Consider the following 27,734-nt stretch of genomic DNA (forward strand, 5'->3'; position numbering starts at 1 on the left):
TGTGTGTGTGTGTGTGTGTGTGTGTGTGTGTACGTATATTTACAAATGGCTGTACTTTATTCATGATTTAACGTCTTTACAAATCTGTAATAAACCACAAAATATAAAGAGTAATTTCACGAGCCTAGTTAGGAAGGTCACTCATGTTTATAACCTTCATGGCAGATTGCTTTTGAATTTCACCTTGGCTTATGTTTGCGTTTTACACCGACAGCTGGCATGTGCATGTGTTGCACATACATATACACATTTGCTACCCAGCACCAACTGAGTAGTGTTAGACATGGATATCACTGCCAAGCCTGAACAAAGTAGCATTAATTGTCCCGTTATCTGCAAGCTTCCCTGGCAAGGTCTGCCAGGCAGGGCCGTGACCCTGTAAAGACACTAGGCATGTCTGATTATGTGCAGCTGAGGGCTGATAAGAGATACATTTATTGGCTGTTGCTGTTCACTTATAAACAATGACTCTACGGTTCAAAGATGTAGCCTGTACCACAGAGAATGGGGCTTTATTCTTTGTGCACATTTTCAGTGTTTTATATAAACAGATTAAAACGTCTGTGATTTTGAAAGAAGCAGAGTTAATATTTGCAAACTAAAAATCGAGCTGAAATAGATTGCTTCCCTACGTGGGATCCATTCAGCGTTTCAGTGCACAGAAAACAACAATTTGCAAAATGCGGTGCTGTGACTGGTGCAAATTTCTCGTCATGACATGAGATGCTGCCGCCCGGACCTGTAGGAAAGTAGCTGGCGCAGCAGTCCAACAGTGTTGAGTCAACGTTGCATCTGGGAGGCTGAGAGAGGAGAGGAGGCAGCGGCATCTCTGCTCTGCTGTGGCGAGACAGAGGAGATGACATAGCGACTGGACCAGCTACAGTCACTCTGACACCTGTACCCGACTGCGCCATTGTCTTTTGTCATCTGTTTAATTAGATACTGCTATTTCTGTCGCATGCTTCCCACCGATGCCCTCGGTGAGCTGCCCTCATACAGATTTTGATCTAAGTTGAGGCACGCTAGCGCTAGCTCGCTGCTGCTACCCTTCAACATTGAAGTGGTCACATAAACATGCGGATCATCGAGGCGGAGACCCCCGGGATACCTCTAAACGCTTTCAACAGGACACGACTTTCGACTGGCCGCTGACTGGACTCTGCAGAGTCGCCGTGTAAATGTTGCATAACAATTTCTTCCTCTATTCTAGACATGTGTAAACTCCAATCCGCTAGCCACGGTTAGCGCTTAACGGGGTCTGTTAGCTGCGCTGCTACTGCTACAAACAAATAACAAGCTAACGAAACAGTTTAACGCCACCGTGTCTTGTCCATGAATTAGCGAGAAAACACAGACGGGGACACAGTTGACGATTAGTATTTATGTGGAGGTGCTAGTATCTCTCTAACTGTTGTTGTGGATTGATGGATGGTGTCGGTTGCCAAGCCAGTGGTGACTAAAGTACCACAGCTAGCGCTAGCTAGCGTTTGTACTCATTGTTAGCGGGCGGTTGAGGGGTGCAGACAGTTGCTGTTGCCTGCCGCGGGATGGCATATAATGTTGGCTATATCGTTTTGTACACTGAGCATACATGCATACTGGCTGACCCAGTTTTTGTCTTATTAGGACTTGGGAGAAGAAAACGGCAAATCCCGCTAACTCGCCTTGCCACTCTGCCGCTAGTTAGCTTAACTAGCTGTTAAATTTGGAGAGAAAACGTAAGTTAGCGTTTGCTCAGGAACAAGTAAATTTGACACGTGGGCTCCTTGAGTCTGCATCCCGTCAGAGCTTGGGCCAATTTAAAAATTAAAGGTTAACTGACTAGACTAGGCTGGGTCGCCAATGTTGTCAGCATAGCTTATTTGTATGTGAATCAAAAGCGTAACCTGTATCTGGTTATCCAGACAGGTTAACCTCGGCTAGCAGTGCTGCCAGAAGCTTTGAGCAGCAGTAGCATTACATGCAATGTCAATATTTTCGACGTTTGGGATTTTAAAAATAGCGCAATGCGTATTTTGCTAATGGACTTCAACTTTTAATGAGTCAGCTCCTCGACTATGTGCAAACTGTAAAAACCGCATAGTAAAACCACATGCTTTTATATGTATAGGTGTATATATATATGCATATAAATGCATATAGGTAAAACGGCATGTTGCACAAAGGCGTCTGCTCACTGACATCCTATCCCCGTGTAGTCTCTCAGCATTCAGTGCAGTGCACCCTTCCCTTACCTGAATCTTAGCTCTTCTTTGGCCTTTCAGTAGAAAAATCTATTCCCACCAATGGTAGTCTAGAATAGTATTTGCGACATGCTTACACCAGGGAATTGTAGTGCGCTCAGTATGAGCCCTCATTCACTCTGTCATGTCTCGTGTTTTTCAGAGAGGTGAAAGAGCGACGGATCTCAAGGACCAGATTGCCTGCTGAACTTTTTGCCTCAACCACAGATCGCCAGGGAACATGCTGGCCATCCTAGCTGCTGGCTCTATTTTCTTTCCAGGCCTTTTCCTGCTGTCCAAACAATGCCTGAAGACCATTCCAGGACTGAGATGGAGCGAAGGGGACGCAGTGATTGTATCAGCTAGGTTAGCCCCTCTGAAGTGCTTTTGAATTGCTGTGTTGTCTTATTTGCAGTAGATGTAGAAATGCCATCTAGAAACTCGACCCTCACTCTGTTTACCTTTTATGCCAACAGCATGCCCTCTAAAATTATAGCAAAGTGGTGCTTTTACTGCAGTGCGATCAAGGTTGTTTTAGACTAAACCTCTTATTTTTTTTATTTTTTTTTTTTGCGTAACAAGTGTGTCAGATTAATGTGGAAGCTATTATGTTTTTACAGGTACTTTGAGCTGTGTTATTTTGCACATTTTTAACATGTGTTAACTAGACAGTGAATGCTTGTCATTTCAGGTTGGTGTCCTCAATTCAGGCAGTCATGGCTTCCTCAGCAGGCTACATCATTGCCTCTTCCTGTGAAGACATCATTGAGGACCAGTAAGTCTATGAATACATTTCTGGAATATATTCTGTCACATTTGATCAGGCTTTGATATCATGATTGGTCATTTCCAGGTCTGTGTCTGGACTATGTATAGGCTCTCTGGTTTTCATGTTCTACATACAGATGAGGGACAGAGTTATTAATCCCTCTATTGAAATGCCCTTTAAAAAAAATTTTTTTTAAGTGTTTTCCAAGTGTTCTCAAACAGGACAAGGAATTTTTAACACAGCTTTTCCAAACATCCTAGTTTTACTTTGGATGCTTAAATGATTTCACTTTTCACTTTGTTGCTAAAAGCCAATACTGTATCCTTTTTGCTGGATAACAGCGTGCCGTTGTTTCTTCTTGCACATGTCTCGTGTAAATCCCAGGCAGTTGTTCTTTGGCGAAACTCTCAAGCCCCTCCAGATGCAAGGTCTTATAGCATGGACCTTGGTGTTCAGTTTGCCCTACAGATCTTTAGTGGGATTAAAGTAATGGCTCTGTGCAAGCCAGTCAGCAGCGTTCACTTAGTTCTTTACCGGGGCGATATATGTTTTTGGTTGTTGTCATGTTGGACGACAAAGGGACGACCCAGACCTAGTTTTACTGTTGAATGCTTGAAGTTTTATTTCAAAATCTTCCCATATCATTCATCAGATATCAAATATCGCCTTTATGATTCCTTCCACCTCAAGGACATCCTCAGTTCCAGATGCACTGAAGGAGCCCCACAACATAATACTCCCTCCACCACTTTTCAATGTATGAATTGTGTTCTTTGGGGTGAATGCCCCTCCCTTCTTTCTCTAAACAAAAGCAGCATTTCTCTGGCCAAAGAGCTCTAGTTTTGTCTCATCTGAGCCAAAGATGTGCCAGGTCATCATTAACATACTTCAATCTGGCTTGAACGATTCTCTTCTGCAGAAATGTAGTTTTTCTTGATATGAACCTCACAGTGCAGGGTTCCAGTGGTTGTCTTCTTTGACACTACAATCCATCTCATGCTTTGTGAGAATCAGCATTTGTTTTTCTTTTGTTTTTGACATAATACTTTTTTCAAGTGACAGCTCAAATCCTTGCCGAAAATTTTGACAAAAACTTTAAATGTCACAGGGGGGAGGGCCTAATAATTTTGTTCTCATCTGTATGTTTTAGGTGGGTTTTTCCAGTTAGTTTTTTCATTGCAGAGGGGGCAAGCTTTGTTTTATTAAGGGTTGTCATAGTTTATATAGCTAATTGTACTTAGCTCCAACTTGGCAGGCAAGTGCAGTATTAATGAAGTTGTGTTCTGACTGTTAGTGAAGCTGTGTCCCTCCTGTTATGCTTCCAGGCACTGGCTCACGAGCAGTTACATCATGTTCGCCGTTCCCTACTTTGTGTACGACATCTACGCCATGTTCATGTGCTACTGGTACAAGCTCCGGGTCAAAGGGCACGAGGAGGCCTCAGCGGCACCCCAGCACATGAGCTCGGCGCTGACCAGCTACTTGCGTCGCGAGTTCCTCATGGTGCTGCACCATGTTGTCATGGTCACCGTCTGCTTCCCCGTCTCTGTGGTAACTGTCATACATTGCTCTTTCTGTTGAGCACGGATCTGAGCAAAGCAAGAAAAGTATAGCAGTGAATTATCTACCCACACTCAGGTATTTTAGTCTTGTGAAAAGGTGCAGTGTACTTGTGGCAGAAGTGTTTCACGTTTTATTCCCAAAGCAAAACTTACTGTGTAGCACAAAAAGGATATAAGTCCAATTTAATAATCATTGTCTCATAAAGCAATTTATATGGTGTACATTGTATTTAATGTACTGTTAAGTCAAGGAAAAATAGCCCGGTGCCAAATAAGAACCTGATAATTCTCTGATTCTTCTTCTCTCATTTATAAACAAACTAAACTAAGCAGTACGTTTTTTCCAGGTTTTAAAACTATGCCCTTGTTTTAATAGATTTAAAGTTATTCACTGTTCTGCAGCGTGTTCACTGTTCAGCTTCTAGAGGCATTAAAAAGCCGTCCACATTTGTCTGACAGAGTAGCAATTAAGTCTTCAAACTATTTCAGTTGACTAGCTAAACGTTCACTTCCAGAGAAGGGGTATTTTTATTGCAGATGTACTAACAAGTCCACAAAGGAACAAAGCGGTCTAGACAAATAATCAGCCTTCTTTTCCCTCTCTCCCTAGTTTTGGCGACAAGGAAAGGGCGATTATTTCCAGGGCATAATGTTCATGGCTGAGCTCAGCACTCCGTCTGTCTGCTTAGGAAAAATACTCATCCAGGTAAGCATCTGAGTTCAGCCTGTAGGAAGACTGAAGTGCATTTTTATTTTAATTTTTTTTGCATGTGCATGTGTCACACTAAAGTTCTCCTGCACTCTCTACTGTTTTTTTTTTTTTTTTTTTTTCCTTCTCCCTTTTTTAATTCATCGGAGAGTATATTTCCAGCCATTCCCAGCATGCAGCTTGTTCATGCCCAGCGGCTCCTGTCAGCTGCGTCTTACATGAACAGCTCTGTCAGAAACATCAGTCTTTAATTGGTAACACAGTCCGCTGCTGGAGTTGCACGTCCCCCCTGTATTTGTTTTTAGGTCTGTGTGTTTCAGTGTCTGCTTGTACTCCAAAGTGAGGCTCCCACAGCTGTTTGTCTCTGAACATAGCCCCTAGATTTACACTGGATGTTCAGCAGATACACTATCTGCATGTCCTTCTACCCTTTATCACTTAGCACCCTGGCTCTCCCATTCACAGTGCACATGGCAGTTTGATAAACAGCAAAAGCTGTGTCCTTAGACCTCCCTACTTAAAGAAATAACTAAAAAAAAAAACCCTATGTAATACAAAAGGGTTCTTATTGATGGGATGCCATGTAATTCTAGCATGTGAGATTAGTGAATGGGCACGAGGAAAAACCTCTTAGGCAGATGTGTGTTTGTGCTCTGTGTTATCTCACGAAAACAGGTTCAAGATAAAGCTTTAAGCTAATGAGGGTGTAAAAAGGGGCTGCTGCAGCATCTCCCTGCCCTCCCACCTTTCCAGCCAGGAGCATTACACTGTGCTTTCCACCTCGTCTTGTTTAGATAGCATTAACAAATATAACAATATTAGAATTAACAGTATTACAGTCAAAGATTAACATCGGTGGCTTTCACCAAACTGTACCGCTTGCTTTTCTTTCTCCCTCTCTCTTTTTATTCCCGCTCTCAGTACAAACAGCAGCACACTCTCCTGCACAAAGTGAATGGGGCTCTTATGCTGATCACTTTTTTCATCTGTCGAGTCCTACTCTTCCCTTACCTCTACTACGTCTACGGAAGGTATGTCTTTCTTTCCATCTCTGTTCTGCTGTCTGGCTGAACTCGGGTCAGTGACTTGCACAGCCACTAGAAAGGTTTGTGAGCGCACGTTTTACAACCCTGCAATTTTTTTTGTCTCCTCCCCGTTTTGGGTCCAGGTACGCATCCATTCCCTTCCACATGGTTCCGCTGACGGTGCCCTGGCACTGTAACCTCGGCGCTGCTCTGCTTATGGCGCCCCAGCTCTACTGGTTCTCCCTCATTTGCAGAGGCGCCCTGCGACTGTTCACGGGCACCTCCCGCTCGCAGAGGCCGCACCCGACCGCCGCCGCCGCTAAGGAGCTCCAGAGGGATGGCAACGCTCTGCCCCAGCCCGCCAACGGCTACAGCACGCTCCCCACAGAGCCCGAGCTGGCCACGCACTGAGAGGAGCGGTGTGGAGGGGAGGCTGGGGGCGGGGGAGGGAAAGAAGGCGAATGTACCAATGAGTATGTAAAGGAAGGAACGCTGCAAGGAGGAAAGCGAGACTTGAAACGAGCTGAGACGGTGGCCTCAGATTGTGCTGAAGTGCTTGTAGCCAGCAAAACAGTTAAACGCTTCAGCGGCTAGCCTTCAAGTACTTCAGCCTCTTAGTTTGTAGGAAACATAAAGGAAGTGTTGGCGCGCTCAGTATTTAAGATGTCTTCGGGCACTGTGACAGACAGGAACATGCACTGACTAGAGAGGAAGTTGCCTGGATGTACAGCAAGCATAGGTGGCCGTTTCCCCTCACGTAGATCAAATTCAGTCCTCTCTGCCTCCTGGAAGAGCAGGAAAATAGGAATGTATTATATTGTATGTTAGTATGTTCGCTGTAGATGGAAGGCCTAATTCAGTTTAGTAATGAAGAAGACCTTCAAAAAAGAAAAAAAAATCCCAGCTAAACAGTATTTTGACTTGTTAGTGTTTATTATCTGTATCCTCTATGTAGTCACTGTCACTCTAACAAAAATGTAACCGACCTGCAGACTGACTCATCTTTAGAACGGAGATAATCTCATACGACTGTATTCTGCTGCCTTATCCCTCCCTCCTGCTCCCCTCCCCCTGATTCTTTATGTTTTAGTTTTTTAAAATATTATTATTTTTTACTCTCAAGAAAGAAGGAAGAGGCTTTCCCTCGGACAGAAAAATGTGATGGTTGTACATAGCAGATGTTTTAAAAAAGAAGAAAAAGTCATTCCATGTCAGTATTAGGTCAGTGTTTATTTATTTTCTTAGGCTTTGTCCGACTTCTGCATCCGACATTTTTGACAGTTCGACGTTAAGACGGAAACATTTCACAGTCTTACAGCTTAGTGAACGCAAACTACCCTCAGATATTTCCACAGTGGTCCTCGTTTCAGTGTAGATAAAGATTGTGTAGATTCCTTTTCATCACTATTATTATTATTATTATTTTTACATATAAGATGGTTACTTTTAATTGTTTGGTGTTGTACAACAGCACCAATTACTTTGCAGGAATATTTCACAAAGGGATCTGTGATGTTTGAGTGTTTCTAGCTCCGTTAGGGGGTCTCGTAATGTCAAAGTTTGAAGGGGAACAACAAAGACAAGGAAGCACATTTGTTACTTTTTTTTTGCTGTTAAGTCTGTGAGTTAAGCCTTTCAGCCCTGTATGAAATGTTCCAATCATTTGAGCCACTGGTTCTATGAACCTTCTTCGAACAAACAAGCTTGTTTTGTATGATTTCATGTTTGTTTTAAGTAGCTACACTTTTCTGGAAATGGGTCAAGGAAACAAAACAGGAAAAACAAAAAACTCAGACAGCTTAAAAACCATCAAAGACAGGGAAGTGTGTGCCAAAGCATCTGGAGAGCCATGGGCATGTTGAACACAGAATATCCATTCCCCTGTTCCATGACTTCATAAGGTACTGCTTCTTGACAATACTCAAAACATTTCAACTGATGTACTGTATATTCCACGAAATGCTTGTTATTTATTTGTAAGTATTTATTATTTATTTATTTATTTGGTTTGTGGTTTTGAATGCATATTTATGCATACATATTATACTCTATGCTTCTGAGCCTCATGTGAAGGCTGTATTGTTACTCAATCTTAGCTAAAATATACTTCTCTGTCCTGAACCTGTCTCGACTCTTTTTTTTTTTTTTTTTTTTTTTAAAGCTTTTAGTACTTAAAATCAGACTGATTGTGTAGCTCCATCACTAGGTAGGAATGAGCCAGTAGAGGGTGCCACAATCAGTGAAGTTGTGTGATTTTGAAAAGTTTATTCATTGTCACCACTGCAGCTCTGTACTTACAGCTTTCTTTACCCCCTGAAGGCCTACTCGGAGTAACCCTTGAAGCTGTTTTCTGAACTGAGATGTTTCTTTCATATTTGGGGCCTGTTTATAAAACAAAATGACTGGGTTTGCATCAGAGGTTAGTGAGGGTCAGTGAGGGTAGTCTGCCTGTGCAGCTACCCTTGGAAAAAAAACAAAACTGTTGTAATCAAATGTCTTATTTTCTCAAATATACAGAGGTATCAAATTATTAATGAGACCACATGAAGCAGATTTATGCATTTTTTAAATTCTACGCCCTAATAACATCTATAATATTAGTCGTATAGTAGTTTAAATCAAACAGTCCAGATGTAATTGAAGTGCAGACTTGCAGCTTTAATGCAAATATTTCGCATTAAAGGTTTTGGAATTGCAACCATTTTTCTACAAACGTCCTCATTTTCAGAGTCTCAGACATAGTTTTGATGTCCAGATGAGGCGTGTTCTCATGTTATTTCATGACAAATGTTTCAAGCAAGAGATGTGGAGCTGATACCAAGTGCTGAAATTGAAATTGGAGACTGTTCAGTGGAACTGGCAATGTGAGCTCCAAAAATGAATGTGTACTAAAATATGGGAAGAGAAAAGTATGAAGAAGATAAGGAACAGCTTAGCATGTCTGCTAATTGAACCTGGTCTCTGGTGTTGATGATGTGACTGCTGACAGGAGTAGAAGGATGATTTGTGAAGTGTGCAGCACTGTGCTCTGCTCAGATTCAGCTAAATACTCCATAATTGATAGGTGCTAATGAATAATGACCCAAAGCAAACTGCAAAAGCAACCCAAGAGTTTGATTTCAATGCAAAAGAGCATGCTTTGGAGTTTGGTAAGACAAAACTGATGACAAAGAGACAAGCAAGCAAGCAACTGAAGGTGGCTGCAGCAGAGGACTTAGAGGGAGGACACGCAGCATTCGGTGATGTCCATGAGTTGTAGACTTCAGGACTTCATTGACTGCAAACAATTTTCATCAAGTACTAAAAATAGTCCTTATGTTTAAAGTTATATTAGTTTGTTCAATTACTTTTGTCAAAGCAAAATATTTGTAGAGCCTCAAAATTAAAGCTAATTTTGGCACTTCAGTCATATTTTAATTGAAATGAAATGCTTTAAATTTCTTTGTACTTACAACATTAGCCTGCCAAGTTAGCACCTCATATTTATTGTTAGCGCCAAATCACAACAACAATCACCTTAAGGTGCTTTACATTGTAGGGTAAAGACCCTACAATAATAGGACCCCCCTTTTAAGCACTTGGGGACAGTGGGAAGGAAAAACTCCCATCAAACAGGAAGAAACCTCAGGCACAACAAGGCTCGGGAGGGGCAGCCATCCACCACAACTGGTTGAGGGTGAGGGGAGGGAAACGGGACAAAGACACAGTGTGGAAGAGAGCCAGATTAATATTAAATGCAGAGAGGTGTATCCACAGAGAGGGTGAAGAAGAACACTCAGTGGGCCCCATGACCCACCCAATCCTCCAGTGTAACTACAGGATTATTCAATGTCACCTTATATTTATCAAAAAGGAAAGGTTAAAGTCTGATCTTAAAAGTAGAGTGGGTGTCTATCTCCTGAATCCAAACTGGGAGCCGGTTTCCACAGAAGAGGGACCTGAAAGCTGAAGACTCTGCCTCCCATTCTACTTTTTACTGGAAACCACAGTAAGCCCGCAGTCTGAAACTAAAGGACTCTATTAGGGTGACACAGTACTATAAGGTCTTTAAAGGGCCTGATTATTTAAGAGCTTGTATGTGAGGAGAATTATTTAAAATTTGATTCTGGATTTAAAAAGGAAGCCAGTGAAGAGAAACCAATATGGGAGAAATACCTTTGTCACCAGTTGTTTCATTTAGTATATGAATTCTTGCGTTACGGCCAAAAACACAAGTTTCATAAGATCAAAGTGACTCCATCAGTTAAATTACTTTGTAACGCAATCCTCATTAAATAGTGTTTTCAGGTACATTATATTATACCCTGCATAAAACTCAAATCAAAGCAGAGCTACCCACTGTGGCCACCACCTGTGACAAGGGAGCAGACAAAAGTAGCTTTATTATATAATTTAGAATCATAACGATATCATCATATTCATTTAGCCACAGATTGAAATAAACTGTCAGTACGCTCAGAGTATAACAGGTGAGGGATGTCCTCCAGGGTTAAAATTTTTATTGCCATCATACAAAACACATAAAACATACAAAACTTGTTACATTAAAAAAAATTCAAGTTTTTTTAGAAAGCCTCAGGGAAATGCTTGGCTTTAGATGCCTTTGGGCAAGTCCTTGTCTCAAAAGAAACCATCAGTATCTCCTCTGTCGTGGTGAGAAGATGGTGTTGGGGTTGCTGTCCCGTTCCCTCTCCTTCTCCCGCTCCCTCTGGCTGTTTGGAGAAAGGGCTTCCTCCAGCTTCTTGTCACTCTTGAAGAGATCTCTTCCTGTGCGCATGATATGCTCCTCAATCTTGCGGTGGCGCTTCATGTCTGACAATACTTTGTCCAGCCGAGCTTCCCTTTTAACAGAGGAGCGGGCAGAAGATCCTGGGAGACAACAGGCAAAAATCATTATTAAATAAAAGACAAAAAAGTCCAGATTATAAAGAGACAACACAAATAATTGATTGTGACATACCAGGAGTCCTGCGCCGGCTTAGGAAAGCATTTTTTGGAGTGGTTTGCATTTTCTCCTCATCAAAGTCAAACTCAGTTGGAGTTGGAGGCCTGAAAAAACAAAACGAAACATGACCAACCAAAAGCACTCGAACCAAACTCCTTAATCCTGAAATGACCAAAAAGAAAAGCAACACTGACTTGCGTTCCCTCTCCTGCCTCTCCCGTTCCTTGGCTGCCTCCTCCTCTTCGTCTCTTTCGGGCGAAGAGGTCTGTTCAGGCGTGGGGGGCCTTCTAGGAAGGGGCACAAAGTTCAATTCCAGCATATCTCCTTTAGCGAGGAGCTCATAGAGTCTTTTGATCTCTGCGGGAGGAGGCATCCAGTTTTTGGGGTCCTCCATTTCCTCGTCGCTGTACGGAAGCTCCCAGTCACCGTCCGCCTCTTCGGCTTTCTGTTTTCCATCTTCAGCCTCCACCCCTGCGTCTGCCTGAGATTCATCCTGCTGCGCCTCTCCTCCCACTGCATCTGTGTTCCCATCTGAGAAAAAAAACGTACACAGTCAGTTTAAAATCTCTTTTAAAAACAATAATAAAGCGACATTTTATTGTGGATTAACCCTATACTGGGCTTTGATGTAGCTCCCCGCCTTCAATTTAGAGCTACATGCTTTTGTTCTGATTGGCTGCCCCTCAGAGGGTCTGAACTGCAGGTCCGTGTTGACGATGTGTGAGGCAACCACATAAGGAATACTGGCTTCCACTGACAGATCCATGTGTAGATTGTAGGCTGGACTTTTGAAGGGGATTACTTGTACATACACTGACCTCAATATGTGAAGGTTTAGCCATGTTTAATAGGAGCAATCAGCACTGCAAAAAGTACTGTATGTATGACAGAAAGCAATACACATAATAGGTCCAATTTAAACATCTTTCAGACACACTGCTTTGACTTCTCTGTGACAAGCTCTACGTAGGGACGGACTGATATGTCAACAGAACATCAACATCACACCCACTGATGGGCATCGGGGTGCAAATAGCAAAACTATTTGAAAATCAGTGGTGACATTTATTGATAGCAGGAGCTAACATTTCTCTCGTGTGTAATATATTCTCTGCAGCAAGTGATACAAAAGCCAAAAGACTTGAAGTGATCAAGTACATCAGGGCACAGAACAACACAGACTTTTCTAATGAAGGCTGGATCAGTTACTGAGCAATAGTGGCTTTACTGAATAGTTTCATAGAAACCATTTTTTAACTTATATATATATATTTTTTTTAAATTAAAAGACCTCCAACTTTCTTAAAGTTCACAATTGGATTGATTCTAATATTAATATTTTGTATTGATTTTTTGTTTTCTTTAATAGATGGTTTTTGCATTTTATTGCTGTCTTTTAACCCTGAAAAACAGTTTGGATGACTAGGTTTTTTTGTTAAGTGCTCTAGATTGGATAATCTAGGTATAATGACGCAGGGTCATAAAGATACTTGATTTCTGTATTTTAAATATACATTTAAATATACATCCCCCATCATAAATCCAGTTGACTGCAGTCTATATAGCAATATAAGCAAATATTACAGTTAAAAACAGAAACATCAGCTTATATCTAGTCCCAGCAGTCTGTTTGCTTTTTCTTTTTAACTTACATACAAAGAACTGGCGCAGGGTGTACCACACTAATGCCAACTCCAGCACCACACCCACACCAGACCCTGGGTGAATAAGCATTTAAGAAAATGGGCGGATATTTGTCCTTGCTGATACTTCAGACTCACACTAGTTACCTGTACAGGACATGCTTGTCCACACCGAAGACTTTTACCCTGATAATGAAACTTCCTGTCTACTGTGCGTCCTTTCACTACACCTGCCCATGCATGTATCTTTACGCGTGTACTGTACCTGTATCCTCCTTGGCTGTTGCGTCGTCCTCCTCTGCCATCTCCGTATCCGGTTGCTTCGTGCTGTCCTCGTCCTCTTTGCCCTCTGCAGCTTCCTCTGAGTCCTTCATGTTCAGAACCTCTATGCCCTCTTTCAGTGAGGTGTCTGTGGCCTCAGCTTGCATGCTTCCTGCTGGTGAAGTTTCTCGCAACAGATCTGCTGAACAGAAGCCTGCCATTTAGATCTAGAAAACATTTTAGTGCAGCTGAAACTAACTTCGGGTATACACAACTGTGTAGATTAAGAGGATTTTTTAGAGGCTATAACTTTTAGCCGTAGCTGTTTACTTTTGTTAAAGGATAAGTGAACGTACAGTCAACTAAAACAAGCGGCTAGCTAACGTCAGGCCTAACCGCCAGCTATTTCTTAAACAGTAGTTAATCTGCTAATAACATACGTGCCTTAAATCGTCATTAACGGCTTCTTCCGGATCGGTGCTGCTGTGAAAGCGATTAAAACGTTGAGTCAAATACTTTTCCAGTAAAAACTCCCCATGAGAGTCACTAAGTATAACAAACGCTTATGCACAGACGTAAACATTGCGCCATTTTGGCTGTAGGGATCTGCCTGAGCCTCTGCACTGCCGGGGCGGGGGAGCTTCACCTCATCGCTGATACAACGTCATGTGGATAATCCACACTCACTGCGAGCGGACACTCCAGCAGTAGAGGGGAATGGTTTGGAGATCTACGCTCGACGCGACTTCCTGCACACTGCGCAAGCGCGAGCAGGTCTCCGGGCAGACAGAGCGAAATTTGTATTAGCTTCCTTTGCTTTTCTGTTCATGTTGTTCTTGTTGTTTTTAAAACGTACGTATATGTACGTTTGTGTAGCGTAAACCTGACAAATGTAATCAGAAAAGCCACAAATCACATTAATATGGACGCATGACGTAAAACAGGCGCCAGTATTTGTGCGAGTTCTGATTGGTTCAAAAAAAAAATTCTGATTGGTTTACGGCCGCTTCCGGTTTCTGCGCTCTGCATTTGAAAAAGTGTTCGGTTAGTCGCTCAAGTTTTTAAGGGACGCGGTCGCCATTGTTAAAACCAAGCGTCCGAAATGTTGCTGGAAGGAAAATTTAGGGCATAACAAAGGTGTGGCTTGTCTCAGACATTCTCAAATAATATCGGTAAGCATATAGCAGGCTTTGGCTTTGTGACTATTATTAGCCAGTCGAGAAGCATCCGTTCTTTGGAGAAGTTATGACTGAGCTATCCAGCTTTAGCTTGTTATTAGCCGAGAGAGGCTTTCGTCAGTAAGGAAACACAGCTTATCAGGAGAGGTTTCATTTGAATGCCATGCGTTTTAATGCAGTGCTGTTATACACAAACTGTCATTTTCAAGCACGTTCGTGGCTAACTAGTTAGCTTATTATTAAACTTTATTCGGGCCTTTCTTTTTGGAAGCGCAATAATGGCGACGCGTGTGGCGGTATCAGATGGAGGAAACAAGAAGACATCCAGGGTCCGCGTAGCTGTTCGTCTGCGACCGTATATGAACAAAGAAGATGAGAAAAGCGAGGGACCGTGTGTAAAAGGCCTGGACTCTCAAAACCTGGAGATAATCAACTGGAGGAACGCCACAGAAACTGTTAAATACCAGTCAGTGCCTTCCTAATAATCTGTTATGTATATATGCATATCGGTAAAGATTTCAGTGATTGTCTAGCTTTAAATATTAAGAGAGCTGTGGTTGTTGTTATTGTTTTTAGCTTCGACGTTTTTCATGGTGAACAAACGACGCAGCAAGAAGTTTTCCTCTCATCAGTGAAGCCCATTCTGCCGCACATCTTTAACGGACAGAATGCCAGTGTGTTTGCTTATGGGCCAACAGGAGCTGGTATGTTGAAGCACAGTCTACAGGGTTTCAAGAAACGTGTATATTAGCTGTGCACATGCATTTATAAATTAAGCTGTTAAGACTTGTGAGAGGTCACAATGATTTTGTTTATAGATATTTTGGCTCCTCAAAGACACCCTTTTCTAACTCTAGGCTTTTGCATCCTCTTTCACAGGTAAGACCCACACCATGCTGGGGAGTTCAGAGCAGCCAGGTGTGATTCCCCGAGCTGTTCGTGAGGTCTTCAAGCTGGTGAAAGCCAAGGATGCGAGTGATGGATGGGACTATAGCATTGGCATGTCGTATTTGGAAATTTACAATGAGAAGGTATGAATGGTTTAAGTAGAAAGAGCGTACGGTTATTTCTGGCTTTCTGTTCATGATTAAGCAAAGTAATGCAGCTGGTGGTCATTCAAGTTGAGGTGTTAGAAAACATTGTCTTTGCTCTTAAGAAGTGTGTTTCTGCATTTTATAGCATTATAGAGAGCTGGGGGGGGGATTTGTGGTGGTTGTGTTCCTTTTTTTTTTTCTTCTAGATTTAAATGGATCAAATGAACCTTTGGTATTTACTTGTTCCAAAGGTTGTAAAATAGTTTCAAATGTCTCTAAACAGCTCAGGTATTGAATCTTGGTTACCTTAATTGACAGAACTCTATGAAATTCCCTGTTATATCACCTTAGGAAGCGAAACTCTGTTGTATAAAACAGAAAATCATTATAGTGTGGTCAATCTTTTTTTTCAGCCCTGATTAAAACCCTGTATTGAAAATAAAATTGCCTTTATGTTCATTTTAAAAGTGGAAATATTTCCGTTTCCAATGGACACTTCTCTAGAAATGTTATTAATACCCTTAGAAGATTTTATGTTGACCAAAAGCTGACTCCCTTAATTCGGCAAATTTAAGCCAACAGTATTATTATGCAGATGGTGTATTCCAAACTAAGATGTTTTGGCACGTGCAGGGTAGCCTTGGCCCCACCCAGCAGAGCTGTATGTGAGAATGCAGATATCTGATGCAGTCGGATAGGATGTTAGCCAGCCTTTAACCTGCCAGCTCTCTAATAAAAACTCAGTGCATTGTCAGATTGGACAGCTCTTACCTGCTGTATTCATGCAGTTCCCGTTTGTAGACACCATCATACATCATACACATGTCGTAGTATGAAGCCTTTTGAAGCAGATTTATTTCCTGTTGCGCTACCTGTCAAAATGAACAAATGTGGAAAATATTTGAATCGGTTGACTTAAAATTTCATGTGTGAAAACATTTTCAGCCTACCCTTTCAGTTTCAGGTCATTGGCCCTCAGCATGATTTAATAAAACAAGGGGGCGCGCACAGCTTTTTAGCCTCCAGTCTTCTTGAATTTACTGAAAAACCTTCTAACTACATTTTCCACTGCATGGCCTCTGAACCTTTTAAATGTACCTTTTTTCTTTTAGTGTGCATCATTCATCAATTACCGTTTTCTTATTCTTGTTGTTCTGGTCCTTTCTCAGGTGCTTGATCTTCTGTCGCCAAACTCCCAGGATTTACCCATCAGAGAGGACAAAGACAAGAACATCCTTATCCCTGGCCTGACACACATGAACATTAGCAAATTCGCAGATTTTGACAAACACTTTGTCCCTGCGACGCTCAACCGTACTACAGCTTCTACTAAGCTAAACCAGCGTTCCAGCCGCAGCCATGCTATCCTTCTCATTAAGGTTTGATGATCTTGGTGTAGTTTATTGAACTGTTTTATTTGTTAGTGTCAAGTGGACAGCCAGACAGCATCTTAAGCAGGTCGTGGTCTCTGAACAGTAGGCCAGGATTTGGTAGCTGGTGCTGAAATCAATTCTCTCTTGCAACAGTCCCACTAGCAACTTCTGTGCTTCCTGGGATTACTATGGGAGAGAAACACAAACCATTATCTGCTGTCCTTTTTCTTCATTTATTCTTTGTTTTTTCCCTTTGTTGTCATGTTTTCATAAAATGTAATCCTCGTATTTTTTTTTTTTTTTCTCCTTTCACCCCATGACTCTTCACCACCTCCTCGTTTTTCCTGCCTGACTTCTGTGTCGCTGCTGCTTTTCCATTCTTAATCTCTGCAATGATACAGGTTGTACGGACTCAGCAGCAACTTCCCCACAGACAACAGACAGGCAAACTGTACTTGGTCGATTTGGCTGGCTCAGAGGACAACCGCCGCACCGGCAACCAGGGCATCCGCCTGAAGGAGAGTGGTGCCATCAACCTGTCTCTCTTCACACTCAGCAAAGTTGTTGACTCTCTAAACTCGGGCACTTCGGTGCGCGTGCCGTACAGGGACAGTAAACTAACACGGCTTCTGCAGGACTCTCTGGGGGGCTCGGCACACTCCGTCATGATCACCAATATTGCACCAGAGTACAAATATTATTTTGACACCTTCAGTGCACTCAACTTTGCGGCCAAATCCAAGCTCATTGTGAACAAGCCCTTCACCCGCGAAACTGTGGCTGTGGTGCCAGGTGAGAAAAGCACTCACTTTTTTCAGTTAGGGGCCACTAGAGTATAAAAAGGCATTTTATTGGGAAACAGGAAGAGCCAAAGGCCAACAGGGGGCACCCATGTCACATCCGAGAGGATGGTGACTAACAGTAAACGGCTGTCTCTGGGTCAGATGGATGTTTGTCTTTTTTGTTTTTTGTAAAACTGGTGCTCCACTTGCATTTTTGCTGTTCTGATGTTGTCTTTCCTACTGCACTCTCTCAAAGATGTTCCTCATGTTTACCTGCTGCGGCTGGCTTTAATTCAAGCACTGCAATGCAGCTTTGACTGATGCTGTGCCATTTTTGTCTGAGTTGCTTTACACTCTAGAGAGCCCCCACAGACACCGTTGTTACACTGCACTGAATACTAAACTGTTAATTTTCCATCTGCCGTCGTCTCCAGTGAAGCGGTCCAGAGAGGAGCGAGAGACAGGGGGGTCTGGCACTGAGCCACAGAAGAAGAAGCATAAAGAGGAGAAGAAATCCGAACACGATGCCTCACCCTCTACACGTAACCACAGGTTATAGACCACACAGACTGATTATTTGTTTGGTTTGTATTATGATGTCTGACTGACGTGAAAGGCTTTGTGACGGAGAAAGATGCTGTTGTGTGTAGGTCTGTCTGGAATCCTGTAAACATGACTTTTTGATACCTGACTTGTTTCAAATCGTACTGTCTGCCCTGTTTTTCAGCCTCTTTGTCTAATATGATTTGTTTGTCTGCCCCTTTAGTTCATCAGACCAGTCACTGATGGATAGACTAATAGCTTTGGAGAAGAGAACGATGAGCTCCCAGGACAAAGAGAGACTGGCCATGCTTAAAGAGATCAAGGTGAAAATGCACATCTAGTTTGTCCACATGGCTGACTTGAAGAATGCTCTGTTTAGTTTAGAGTTGCTCTAAGCAGTGGTATCGAGAGGACAGTGAGACAGCATCTTAAGCAGGTCGTGGTCTCTGAACAGTAGGCCAGGATTTGGTAGCTGGTGCTGAAACTAATTCTCTCTTGCAACAGTCCCACTAGCAACACCTGGGCTTTGTGGGATTACTATGGGAGAGAAACACAAACCATTATCTGCTGTCCCTTTTTATAAATTGACATCTTCATGCATGCATACATGGAAATATCAAGTTGGAAAGGCTGTAACGTTGGCCGCCCTTTTCTGCCCAGTCAATATTTAATTGCTGTACTTGGTCTCTTTTGTTATGCTTCTTTGTTTTTGTTGTTGTTGTTGTTTTGTGCAGGAGCTCAAAGAGAAGCAGAGGGAGCTTGAGAGCAAGGCCATGCTATTCAGTCAGTTGGCTGGAGAAAAGTCGATTACAGGACAAGAGCCCGACTTCGAGAACAAGACAACTGCCCTGCGGAGAAAACAGTCAGATGCCACAAAACCCAATAAACAGCAGGCTGTGGTCCAACCGCTGCAAGGTCTGTTAGAAATCCTAGAGCAGATGATCGTACTGTAACTAAGTGAATTTCCATAGATTGTTTGCCTCATGAAGAAATTACTACAGTGTTAAAGACTATAGAGGTATCACACACTGCTGACCTTGACTGAGGACTCACTAAATTCTTTATTTGAGTGCTTCACTAAAGATTAGTGACTCGCTAATTCTGTCATGTTGATTCACTGCGGCTATTGATGGGCTGCAATGTGATGCAAAAGCTCAATCTACAATACTGGAGCCAGAGAAGGTATCAAATGATGATGAGAGAATTATTTTTACAACCCTCAGCAACACTGAGAGTGAGCCAGAGAACCTTTCTTAGTGCCTCCTGCATGCATTTTTCTTTAAAATGGTTCAAGTGATAAAAATTTGACTTTAATTTTAAAATGCAGTTGTTGGTTTGTTTGTTTTTTATATGCAGTAAGAATATTTGTCTTAGATCCTGTCCTAATGCAATGTCTTCCTGTTTCCTGCCCCTCAGTGTCCCAGCGCCAGCCCCTTCAGCAGCTTCTTGTGGTCAAAAAGCAGTCTGTATGCATCAAGAAGAAAGAGGAGACGTATTCAGACCTGATTGAGGTCAGCAACTGAGCCTTGACTGTGCTGTGCTTAACTTGACACATCTGCAGAGTTGCAAGCATCAGATACAAGCTGACAACGTGCATTAGCTTCAATGTGTTTATCTGACTCGACAGATGCAGAAAGGGTCTCAAATTTGTTTGGTTAAAATTGCCTTCCTCTCCCAACCAGTGGAGAGACGTTCAGATTTAAAGTAGATTGCTTGTGTTGTCTGATAGCAAAAATGTTTTAACGGCTTGGTTGTATATCTGTGCATTTATATTTCTTTTCTTGTCCTATCAGTCACCAGGTGGTAAAGAGAACAACACAAAGAGTGCTTGGGAGTCCCAGCTTGACCAGTCGATGGTGGATCAGTCCAAGCAGAAAATCCTGCAAATTCTGAACACAGGCTGCCTCAAAGAGCTGAAAAGTCTGCAGCAGATCGGTGACAAGAAGGCGAAGCTCATTCTGGGCTGGAGGGAGATCCACGGTCACTTCGCAAAGGTTGGAAAACAAACCTTATTTACTGTAGCTTCTATAATATAAATGCATGCACAGACTATATGATTGCTATTCTGCAGGTGGAAGACCTGATACAAGTTGAGGGGATGACGGAAAAGAGATTTTCCTCCTTCATGAAGGTAAGCTAGGTTCTTGCTGTCATTGTAAGTGGTTATCTTCTGCCACTCTGCTTTTTGGTGGGTTGCTTCAGGTTCTTAGAAGCACCTCTAAAACCCTCCAAAATAAAAGCATTCCCATCAGCTGATTTTGAGGTAGCAGGGGTTGACAAACCTGCTAAAACTTGAGTATGATCACTTTTAGCTTAGCAGCAGACGCTTTGATTGTAGTAATAAAGTATTACTGACAGTAAGGCTGTGCAACTAATGGAGTTTTACTGTGATTTACAATTCTGTCCTCATCAATTATTAAAATGGGATAATTTAGATGGAGATTATTGTACTGCATTCTGTTTCAGTGATTTTGCTTTAATTTTGCACGCTCCCTGTGGCGAGCTAGGTTAAATGGCAACTTCATTAGACTTTATTAATGTGTTAAACATTAAATAAAAATCAGGTTTGGTTACAAAAACACGTTTTCTGCTCCTAATATTAACCAAAATAAATATAATCCTTCCATAACTAAGCATCTGATTGATATTCTGCTTCTCTTGGTTTGTATTCATTGTTCTTTTCTTCTATTTGCAGGCAAACATCGTGAGTGCCATGGGGAAATGATTTTTTTCTTCTTTTTTAATACAAGTCATGTACATACTTTACTTTTTATCTGAAGCCACCCCATTTTTCTTTTTTCTTTTTTTTTTTTAAATGCTTGTTGTCATCGTGTTTATGTAATGTCTGCTGTGTCCAGCTGGTGGCGTGTCCTTTTTTAATAAACCTCCCATATCACGTTATTGGATGCTTGTGTATTTATTTGACGTCGGTAAATAAATGTTATGGTCACCTTCGCCTGAGCTCCAGTGTCTCCTACCCTGATCTATGCGAGCTGACGCTCCACCGCCGTATCACGGTTTCTTTGTGTGAACACATAATTAGGCTAATTAGCATCGCACAGACAGCAGGTCACAGTTTAACACCGGCGGTAGGTGGATGCTACAAACCACCGCCCCCTACAGCACATCTCTCACACACACACCTTTTCTCTTCCTCCACAGCACGTACTCTGGTTGATTTCACTTTTCGTTACACGCACACACACCCCTCCTCTCTGAACCACCCTGATATCCAGGAGACTCCATCCATCCCAGCTCACTGCGCTGGCGCAAGGCTACACCAGCCCCACCGCTTTCTGTTTTTTCCCTCCCTCAGCTTTCACTGGACATAAATCATATGATCGAGCTTTTAAACGGAGCACGTCTAGAAACCCTCTGCGCTCTGGAGATGTTTGGTCACGTCTGACAGTTTTGTGTTTTTTCCCCACCTGGGAGTGAGGTTACCACGATGCACAATCCAGCGACGTGATGACGACGAGGCAAGCGCTGGATTAAAAAAGAAAGGGACGGAAACAAAGGTCAGTTTGATTAGTTTTCCCTTTGATGGATTGATGGGTGCGAGATACACAAATGGCTGTTTATGTATTCCAGTCATTTCCTGTGAATCCAGTGCATGTGTTTTTCCTGCTTATCGGTGCAGTTTAGCAGCGCACATCCACTGAATCCAACCCATCAGCGGCAGGCTAATTAACGAGCAGCCTCCCTCCCTCCCTGTTGGCCTCTATCCGAGTTTTCTCCCCCCTTTGTCCTCAGCCTTTTTACCGCTGTGTCCTCTAGCTATTGTTCTGCGTCCGGCAAAACCGGCCACCATATGTCGGTGAGCGGTTGTGTATACACGGTGAAATAAAGCTATGTACACACCTGCACGGAGACCGAGGCAGGAAAGCCGTCTCCATCTGCCATACCTGTTTTTTTCCGCTCCTCCTTTTTGTTGACCTGCTTTTTGTTACCTGAGAAAGCGAGTCTTGGAGGCCTTATTTACAGTTGTGTTTTGCTCATCCATCCCTCAGCAGCTGTGAGCAGTGATCAAACGTGAGATGTCATCTGACGTTCAAAAGGGGATTATAAAGAGGCTTATGGGTGATATTGAGCCCACATCCACTCTGAAATCTGCTGAAACAGGATGTGTTTATGAAAACTGCTAGTTAGAAATCCCCTGCCAGCCATATAAATATTTCATTTCAGGGAGGCAGCGCTGCTCCCCAGCATCTGCAAACTGATTCAAACAAGTAGAGTTTTACTAAATAAACTGTAGGCAAACAACCCAACCATGAAGGCACCGTTTAATCTCTTTTAGGTCATTTGTGGCTCATTTGATACTATGCCCTACTTTCCTATAGCTGCTTTCTGTTGGGTTGAGACTGTGACCAAGAACTCAACATCTATAGACTTGCTATTATTTTGCTGTCCTCCAATAGCAAAAATTGGTCTAAATATTTGATTAAAAAATAGTTTAAATAGAAGAAAAGATTTATCTCTTGCTCCATCTGTCTGCCCTCTTCTCCACTGCAGTGATTTTTGCACAATCCCTAAGCAGATGGGAAGGAACAGTTTTTGTTTATGAATGTGTTTAAAACCACTTTCTGGCCCCAGGTGTAACTACAGACGTGCAGGACCGGACCACGAACACGGGCTTCTCTTTCTGTCAGCATGGCTGTGAACATGATGCCCGCCCCCGGCCTTTGGCCTGTGGAAGAACAACCATCGCTTCTGGACCAAGACGGCTCCCTGTCGAGCCAGGCCCCCGTCTCTGAGCTGTGCCTGCCAGTCAGAGGCGAAGAGCTCATCCACAGCTGCAGCAGCAGCCCGGCTGGCACCAGGCCTGCCCGCAGCAAATCCAAAGGAGAGCTCGTCATAGTCATCAACGAGAAGCTGAAGAACGGTGAGTGACTTGAGTTTGACCTCATAGCCAGGCAGCGGGTGGGGAGGGAGGCAGGGTCGGGCAGCTGCTTAGTCAGCTCGCTGGGGGAAAGTCAAATTCCTGCGCGTGGATGAACTCCCGGGAGAGCACGGGAGGCGTGCGAGCACTGGCGTTTTACCTCTTTGTCCTCTTCATCCTTCACACGCAGGTAACGGGATCCACTCAGTGTCCGAGGAGAAGAGCACCTCTCCAGTCGTCTCCTCTCCTCCGAGAAGGCAGCACTCCATCTCTTACCCTCATCACGGCAAGACCAGGAAGGGGAGCAGGGCGAGCTCCATCGGCTACACCGCCTTCTCGCCCAGGCCGTCGCTTTCTCGCCACTCCAGCATCGCCACCAACCCACCATTGGACCGCTCCAAAGTCAAAGACTACCTCCTCCTCTCCGTGCTGGCCTGCTTCTGCCCAGTCTGGCCCATCAACATTGTTGGATTTGTCTACTCCATCATGGTGAGAGCAGGATTTGTGTGTGTGTGTTTGGTTTTTGGAGTTTATTCTTTTTAATCACGCTGATGCTAACAGACGCTTTGATCTTCTCCCTCAGTCCAAGAACAGTCTGGAGCAGGGAAATCTGGACGGCGCCGTGCGTCTGGGACGCGTGGCCAAGATGCTCTCCATGGTCTCACTAGTAGGAGGGACGATCATTATCATCGCCTGCATTGTCAACCTGGCCAGTGAGTGTCCCAAATCTGACCTTTAAACCCCCCCTAACCTCTCCTTTTTAACCTCCTGTGTTGCTGAGCCGCTTCTTTCCTGCGAACTCTCCTCTCGTCTCGTGAATTACTGAAGGATGTGTCGCAGCTTCCACAACCTGCTGTTGTCACCGTTTATCCCATCATACTAGCATAATATATTCAGCTCTGTTGGCACAGTCTGACCTTAATCACTGATATTATTACTATCTGTGTTTGCACAGTAGAGCGCTAGCCCCAACGCCTGCACGTGGCTTTATACACTGCAGCACTTTAGCCTTTAGAAACCATGTCGCCGCTGCACAGAGATCAGAACATATTAAGCCCTCCCGAAGCAGACGCAGATCTACATTTTCTGACGTGTTCCTCCATGTTTGCACGGGTGGCCTACAGCTGTAACCGACCGCATGCCTCGGTTTTGCCGTGTGTGTATCTGTAGAGTGACGTGTGTAGTCCACTGTCTTGTTTTCACGCCTTGCCCTCTCTGCTTGTACAAAATGTGAAGCCTTGTTGATTCTGTACCACATGTATAACCACTGTATGCCCAGCTCGTGAGCTGCTGACCGGCTCGGGAGCTGGACAAATGTGCTTTTTATTGTACGTTTGCAAATAAAAAGGATTCTGATAACAGATCAGTGATTATTTCAGTGACTCGCAAAGAAAGGGACCAGCCTCTGTCTTATTTTTTGTTTTGCTGTTCTTCTACATTTAGACACGTGCAGTTTAGTCATTCTCAATCATGCCTTTTCACTTCAGATTACACTTATTTCTGCTTTATTTCTGAGCGTGCCCATTTGCAGCCTTGTGGGTCTTATTAAGCCAAGAGATGTGCTAATTAGCTCAATGACTGGAAGAACAACTGTAGACTCAACTTCAACTTGAGTTGAAGAGCGCTGGGATTTGGCAATCCTTGTTTTTTCTTCTTCTCTCATTATGTAACTGTCCTCTGTGGTCTGTGAAAGTTTATACATCCATATGAAGTTGCAGAATATAAAGCTCTGACTAATACGCTTCCTTTTCTTTTTTTAGTAAATGTGAAACCCTGAGTTTCATCCCAGGATGAAACCGGATAAGGCAACAGACCGTCTGGCCCCGCACCTGCACCACCATCTTTACCTGCCTAGTCATTACCTGGATGTGTGACAAATGTGCCCCACACCCCCTTGCCCCCCACCTCCCCGCGATATACAGCGCTTACTTATATTTCTGTAATCGATATAAATCCCCCTCCTGCCCCCCTGTTTTCTTTTCTTTTCTTCTTTGCTAATGGAAGAGAATAAAATATGCAAATGATGCTACTCTAAATCTGGGGAGGGTGTGAGGGGAGGGGTCCATGGGACGTTAGATTGGAGAGAAGGGAACAGACAGACTTTAATCAGTCCCTTCGTATTCCGGCCAACACGTTTGGAATGATTTCCAACACAGAGACACTCGAACTCTTGAAGAGATCTCATCACAAGCCTCCAAACTGGTGGACTAGAGCGCAGCGGAGGGATCGCCTCTCAACTTCCCAACAAAAAATGACCTCTCTGGTTAAATCCCCCTCAAACGCACAGAGAGGCTCCGGGATTTTGTGTTGCGCACATGAACTCACACGCGCAGCAGAGAGGAAACCCTTTGAATCCCAGTTATGTCCTCTTGTTTCAGACTGTCTCTTGCTCCGTGGCTCAAAATGACTCCATGATATCTTGTGTTTGAGCGTACGGGCCGACTAAAAGGAGGATGAAAGCGGGGCTTACCAAGCCGTGGGTGCTAAAACGGAAAAGGGGATTACGGAGGCACAGTCGACACAGCGAGGAGGAAATATGTGCCAAATAAAAGAATTTAGAGCAAGGGGATAAAAAAAAAAAGTTTCTTGCTTTGCAAAGACCTCACTTCTCACCAGTTGATGTGGAGGGAAGCATCGAGATGTGCTTTCGCTCTGTGCAACTATACTGTGTATCTGCTCGACACCTGCAACCACTGTGAGCTGGAGAAAGGAGGGAAAAAGTCACGCTGTAGTGATTAAAGCTTAAACAAAACAAAACACACAGACTTTACAGGGAAGTCAGTGATGCCGCACCATCTGTCTTTTGATAATCTTTGTAAGGGATTGATTTTGAAACTCTGGAAGTGCTGCGCCGCAGCGGAGCGGCAGCTGTAAGGCAGTGCGGGCATCACTATTTGGTTAACAAATTAAATAGCTTGTGATTGTTTAGTCAAAGATGCGGCTGTAGCCTCAGGTAGCCCGAGCTTTGAAAGCAGACAGATTGTTCTTATATTATACTTAAAAAAAAAGAAAAAGAAATAAAATACCCTCCGTAGTTGATTCCCACCTGGATGAGTCAGCACCTTTTCGTTGTAGGTGTTTGTGAAACACTAGATCAGACATGGGTGGGGGCTCTGAAGTAGCAGTGTCGTAGCATTTTAGTGTGAAGAACATCATTTTAAAAGCCGGGTTTGTTATCGTTGTTCTAATATCTCCTGTGTATCCTTCGCTAACCTCTAATCTTTATCTACTTGTGGTTTTCACTGTGATTTAATCGATAAAGTGACTAAAAACTTTATTTTGCTGTGTCCCAGATTTTCCAATGCCGCGATTTCAAGGGTCTCATCATGAGTTCTGGCCCTGCAGATAGTTTTCTGTCGAGACAACTGCGGCATATATATACAAACCATCCCCGCCCCCCTTTGTTAATAATGTAAATTTACTGATTGTAATCTACAGTTGATGTACTCTGCAGATATTGTGCTAATCCTCCAGTGGATATGAGTTACCTTTACGTAATTAAGATCTGATGTAGGCGCTGAAGCTGTTGGATACCCTCCAGACAGCCACTGTATTCCCACCAGGCTTCTATGATCTTTGTGGTTATTGGCATGTTCTGTTTTCTTTTTGTTTATTTATTGATTTTTTGTAATGTATGATGATGGAAGTTTCAAATTGCAAAGATAAGCTGACACTTGGAATATTATACTTCTGCAGCACATTTATAATAAAGACACAATGCATGTGACCTGTTTTCAGTGTTGCTTTGGAGGGATAAACAGCATCAGCGGCTGTGCAGAATAAAGGCGGCGTCAAAAGTGAGTGAAAGGAGAGCTAAGCCGTTAAGGAGAGACTGTGTTTTTGCATCAGTGGAGTTAAAAAAAAGGGGAAAGGAGTGTAGTTGGGGTGGAGGGTGGGGGAAGCGTTGGTGTAGTCCTCAGTGCCGTGATGGCGTGTAAGCTGCTGGGATGGAGAGCGCCTGCTGTTGTCAGGCAGCAGAGTGCAAAGACAGCAGGAAGAGCAAAATGCTGAAGGCAGAGGCCTCGAGCCAGAAGGAAACACTGCACTGCATGACCGCCAGTAGAGCGAACATAAGCCTCAGATGACTTCAATGAAATCAAAGCAAAAAATTTCCTTCATTATTTCCTCCTGAGGTTTGTTTTTTTAACACTCTTTAAGAAGTGGTTACTAGCTTTCTTCTTCAAAAATCATTCATGAACAAGAACAGCAACTGGGCCAGTGTCTTGAAATATTAAGACAGTATGCTGCTCTTTTTTAGCTCCAGATTTTTGGTTCTCACTCTGCTGGATTAGCTTTGCATGACTCAGAGTTCAGGCACTGCTCTGCTTTCAGCTGCTCTCACTTTAAGGGCCACCCTTCCTTCATGTCAAGTTTCTTCTGATGGACTGCCCCATGCAAACAGAGGCAGCTGGATGGTGCTGCTGTGCTCAGAGACAGAGTTGTGTGCCTGAGATGAATGTATTGAGGATATCTGCTCTCTGTGTAGCAGGGTGGTAATGACTTGTCGGACTAAATCGAGTCTAGAGGAGCCTGAAGTCTGAGCTTTTGGCTCGCGGGGATTGCTTACGCATTCGCTGATCTCATTATGTGAAACTTTGGCCATATTTAATATGAGCATCCAAAAGTAGGAATTGCTTTATAGCTCCTCTTCTGTAACACAGTCCAATTTTAGGGTGAAGTGCAGTTCAAAAGTCTTGAGACATCCTTAATTTATTTATATGTTGCTAGAAAAATGGGAACTAGGCGTAGCAATTCATAGAAACATGCACACATGAATGAAAATACAGTATATAAATATAAATACAGTAC

At 43.2% G+C, this 27,734-nt stretch overlaps 4 protein-coding genes across 9 annotated transcripts; 3 read left to right on the plus strand and 1 right to left on the minus strand.

The window, feature by feature from the left end:
• The first annotated feature begins 508 nt into the window (after nt 1-508).
• On the plus strand, nt 509-8,408 carry tlcd3bb (TLC domain containing 3Bb). 4 transcript variants are annotated; one of them, XM_085284475.1, is made up of 7 exons: nt 509-980; nt 2,386-2,588; nt 2,914-2,997; nt 4,317-4,542; nt 5,164-5,259; nt 6,184-6,293; nt 6,431-8,408. In XM_085284475.1, the coding sequence occupies exons 2-7, from the start codon at nt 2,464-2,466 to the stop codon at nt 6,696-6,698; spliced, it is 909 nt and encodes a 302-aa protein (XP_085140601.1). In that variant the 5' UTR covers nt 509-980; nt 2,386-2,463; the 3' UTR covers nt 6,699-8,408. The 4 variants fall into 4 exon arrangements, with proteins under 4 accessions (XP_085140601.1, XP_085140599.1, XP_085140602.1 ...); XM_085284473.1 differs by having other exon boundaries at nt 510-1,174; XM_085284476.1 differs by lacking the exon at nt 509-980 and adding an exon at nt 1,193-1,390.
• Nucleotides 8,409-10,651: 2,243 nt separating this feature from the next.
• On the minus strand, nt 10,652-13,868 carry pagr1 (PAXIP1 associated glutamate-rich protein 1). Its single transcript, XM_085284479.1, has 5 exons — nt 13,581-13,868; nt 13,141-13,335; nt 11,427-11,763; nt 11,248-11,336; nt 10,652-11,156 (listed from the first exon to the last, which is right to left on the minus strand). The coding sequence occupies exons 2-5, from the start codon at nt 13,301-13,303 to the stop codon at nt 10,921-10,923; spliced, it is 825 nt and encodes a 274-aa protein (XP_085140605.1). The 5' UTR covers nt 13,304-13,335; nt 13,581-13,868; the 3' UTR covers nt 10,652-10,920.
• Nucleotides 13,869-14,132: 264 nt separating this feature from the next.
• On the plus strand, nt 14,133-20,947 carry kif22 (kinesin family member 22). Of its 2 annotated transcripts, none has more exons than XM_085284477.1 (13): nt 14,133-14,308; nt 14,586-14,780; nt 14,891-15,018; nt 15,194-15,345; nt 16,518-16,727; nt 17,123-17,513; nt 17,938-18,055; nt 18,270-18,369; nt 18,781-18,961; nt 19,463-19,557; nt 19,840-20,040; nt 20,118-20,177; nt 20,742-20,947. In XM_085284477.1, the coding sequence occupies exons 2-13, from the start codon at nt 14,593-14,595 to the stop codon at nt 20,769-20,771; spliced, it is 1,854 nt and encodes a 617-aa protein (XP_085140603.1). In that variant the 5' UTR covers nt 14,133-14,308; nt 14,586-14,592; the 3' UTR covers nt 20,772-20,947. The 2 variants fall into 2 exon arrangements, with proteins under 2 accessions (XP_085140603.1, XP_085140604.1); XM_085284478.1 differs by having other exon boundaries at nt 14,152-14,273.
• A 168-nt stretch (nt 20,948-21,115) lies between these two features.
• Nucleotides 21,116-26,652, plus strand: prrt2 (proline-rich transmembrane protein 2). 2 transcript variants are annotated; one of them, XM_085284481.1, is made up of 5 exons: nt 21,116-21,564; nt 22,640-22,928; nt 23,116-23,414; nt 23,509-23,638; nt 24,686-26,652. In XM_085284481.1, exons 2-5 carry the CDS (start codon nt 22,697-22,699, stop codon nt 24,700-24,702), a joined length of 678 nt encoding a protein of 225 aa, XP_085140607.1. In that variant the 5' UTR covers nt 21,116-21,564; nt 22,640-22,696; the 3' UTR covers nt 24,703-26,652. The 2 variants fall into 2 exon arrangements, with proteins under 2 accessions (XP_085140607.1, XP_085140606.1); XM_085284480.1 differs by lacking the exon at nt 24,686-26,652 and having other exon boundaries at nt 23,509-24,286.
• Nucleotides 26,653-27,734: the final 1,082 nt, after the last annotated feature.

Source organism: Mchenga conophoros, linkage group LG8 (assembly GCF_057382185.1).
Source record: "Mchenga conophoros isolate Kocher_MC1m ecotype Shallow Benthic linkage group LG8, M_conophoros_male_GT1.1, whole genome shotgun sequence".
Lineage (NCBI taxonomy): Eukaryota > Metazoa > Chordata > Actinopteri > Cichliformes > Cichlidae > Mchenga > Mchenga conophoros.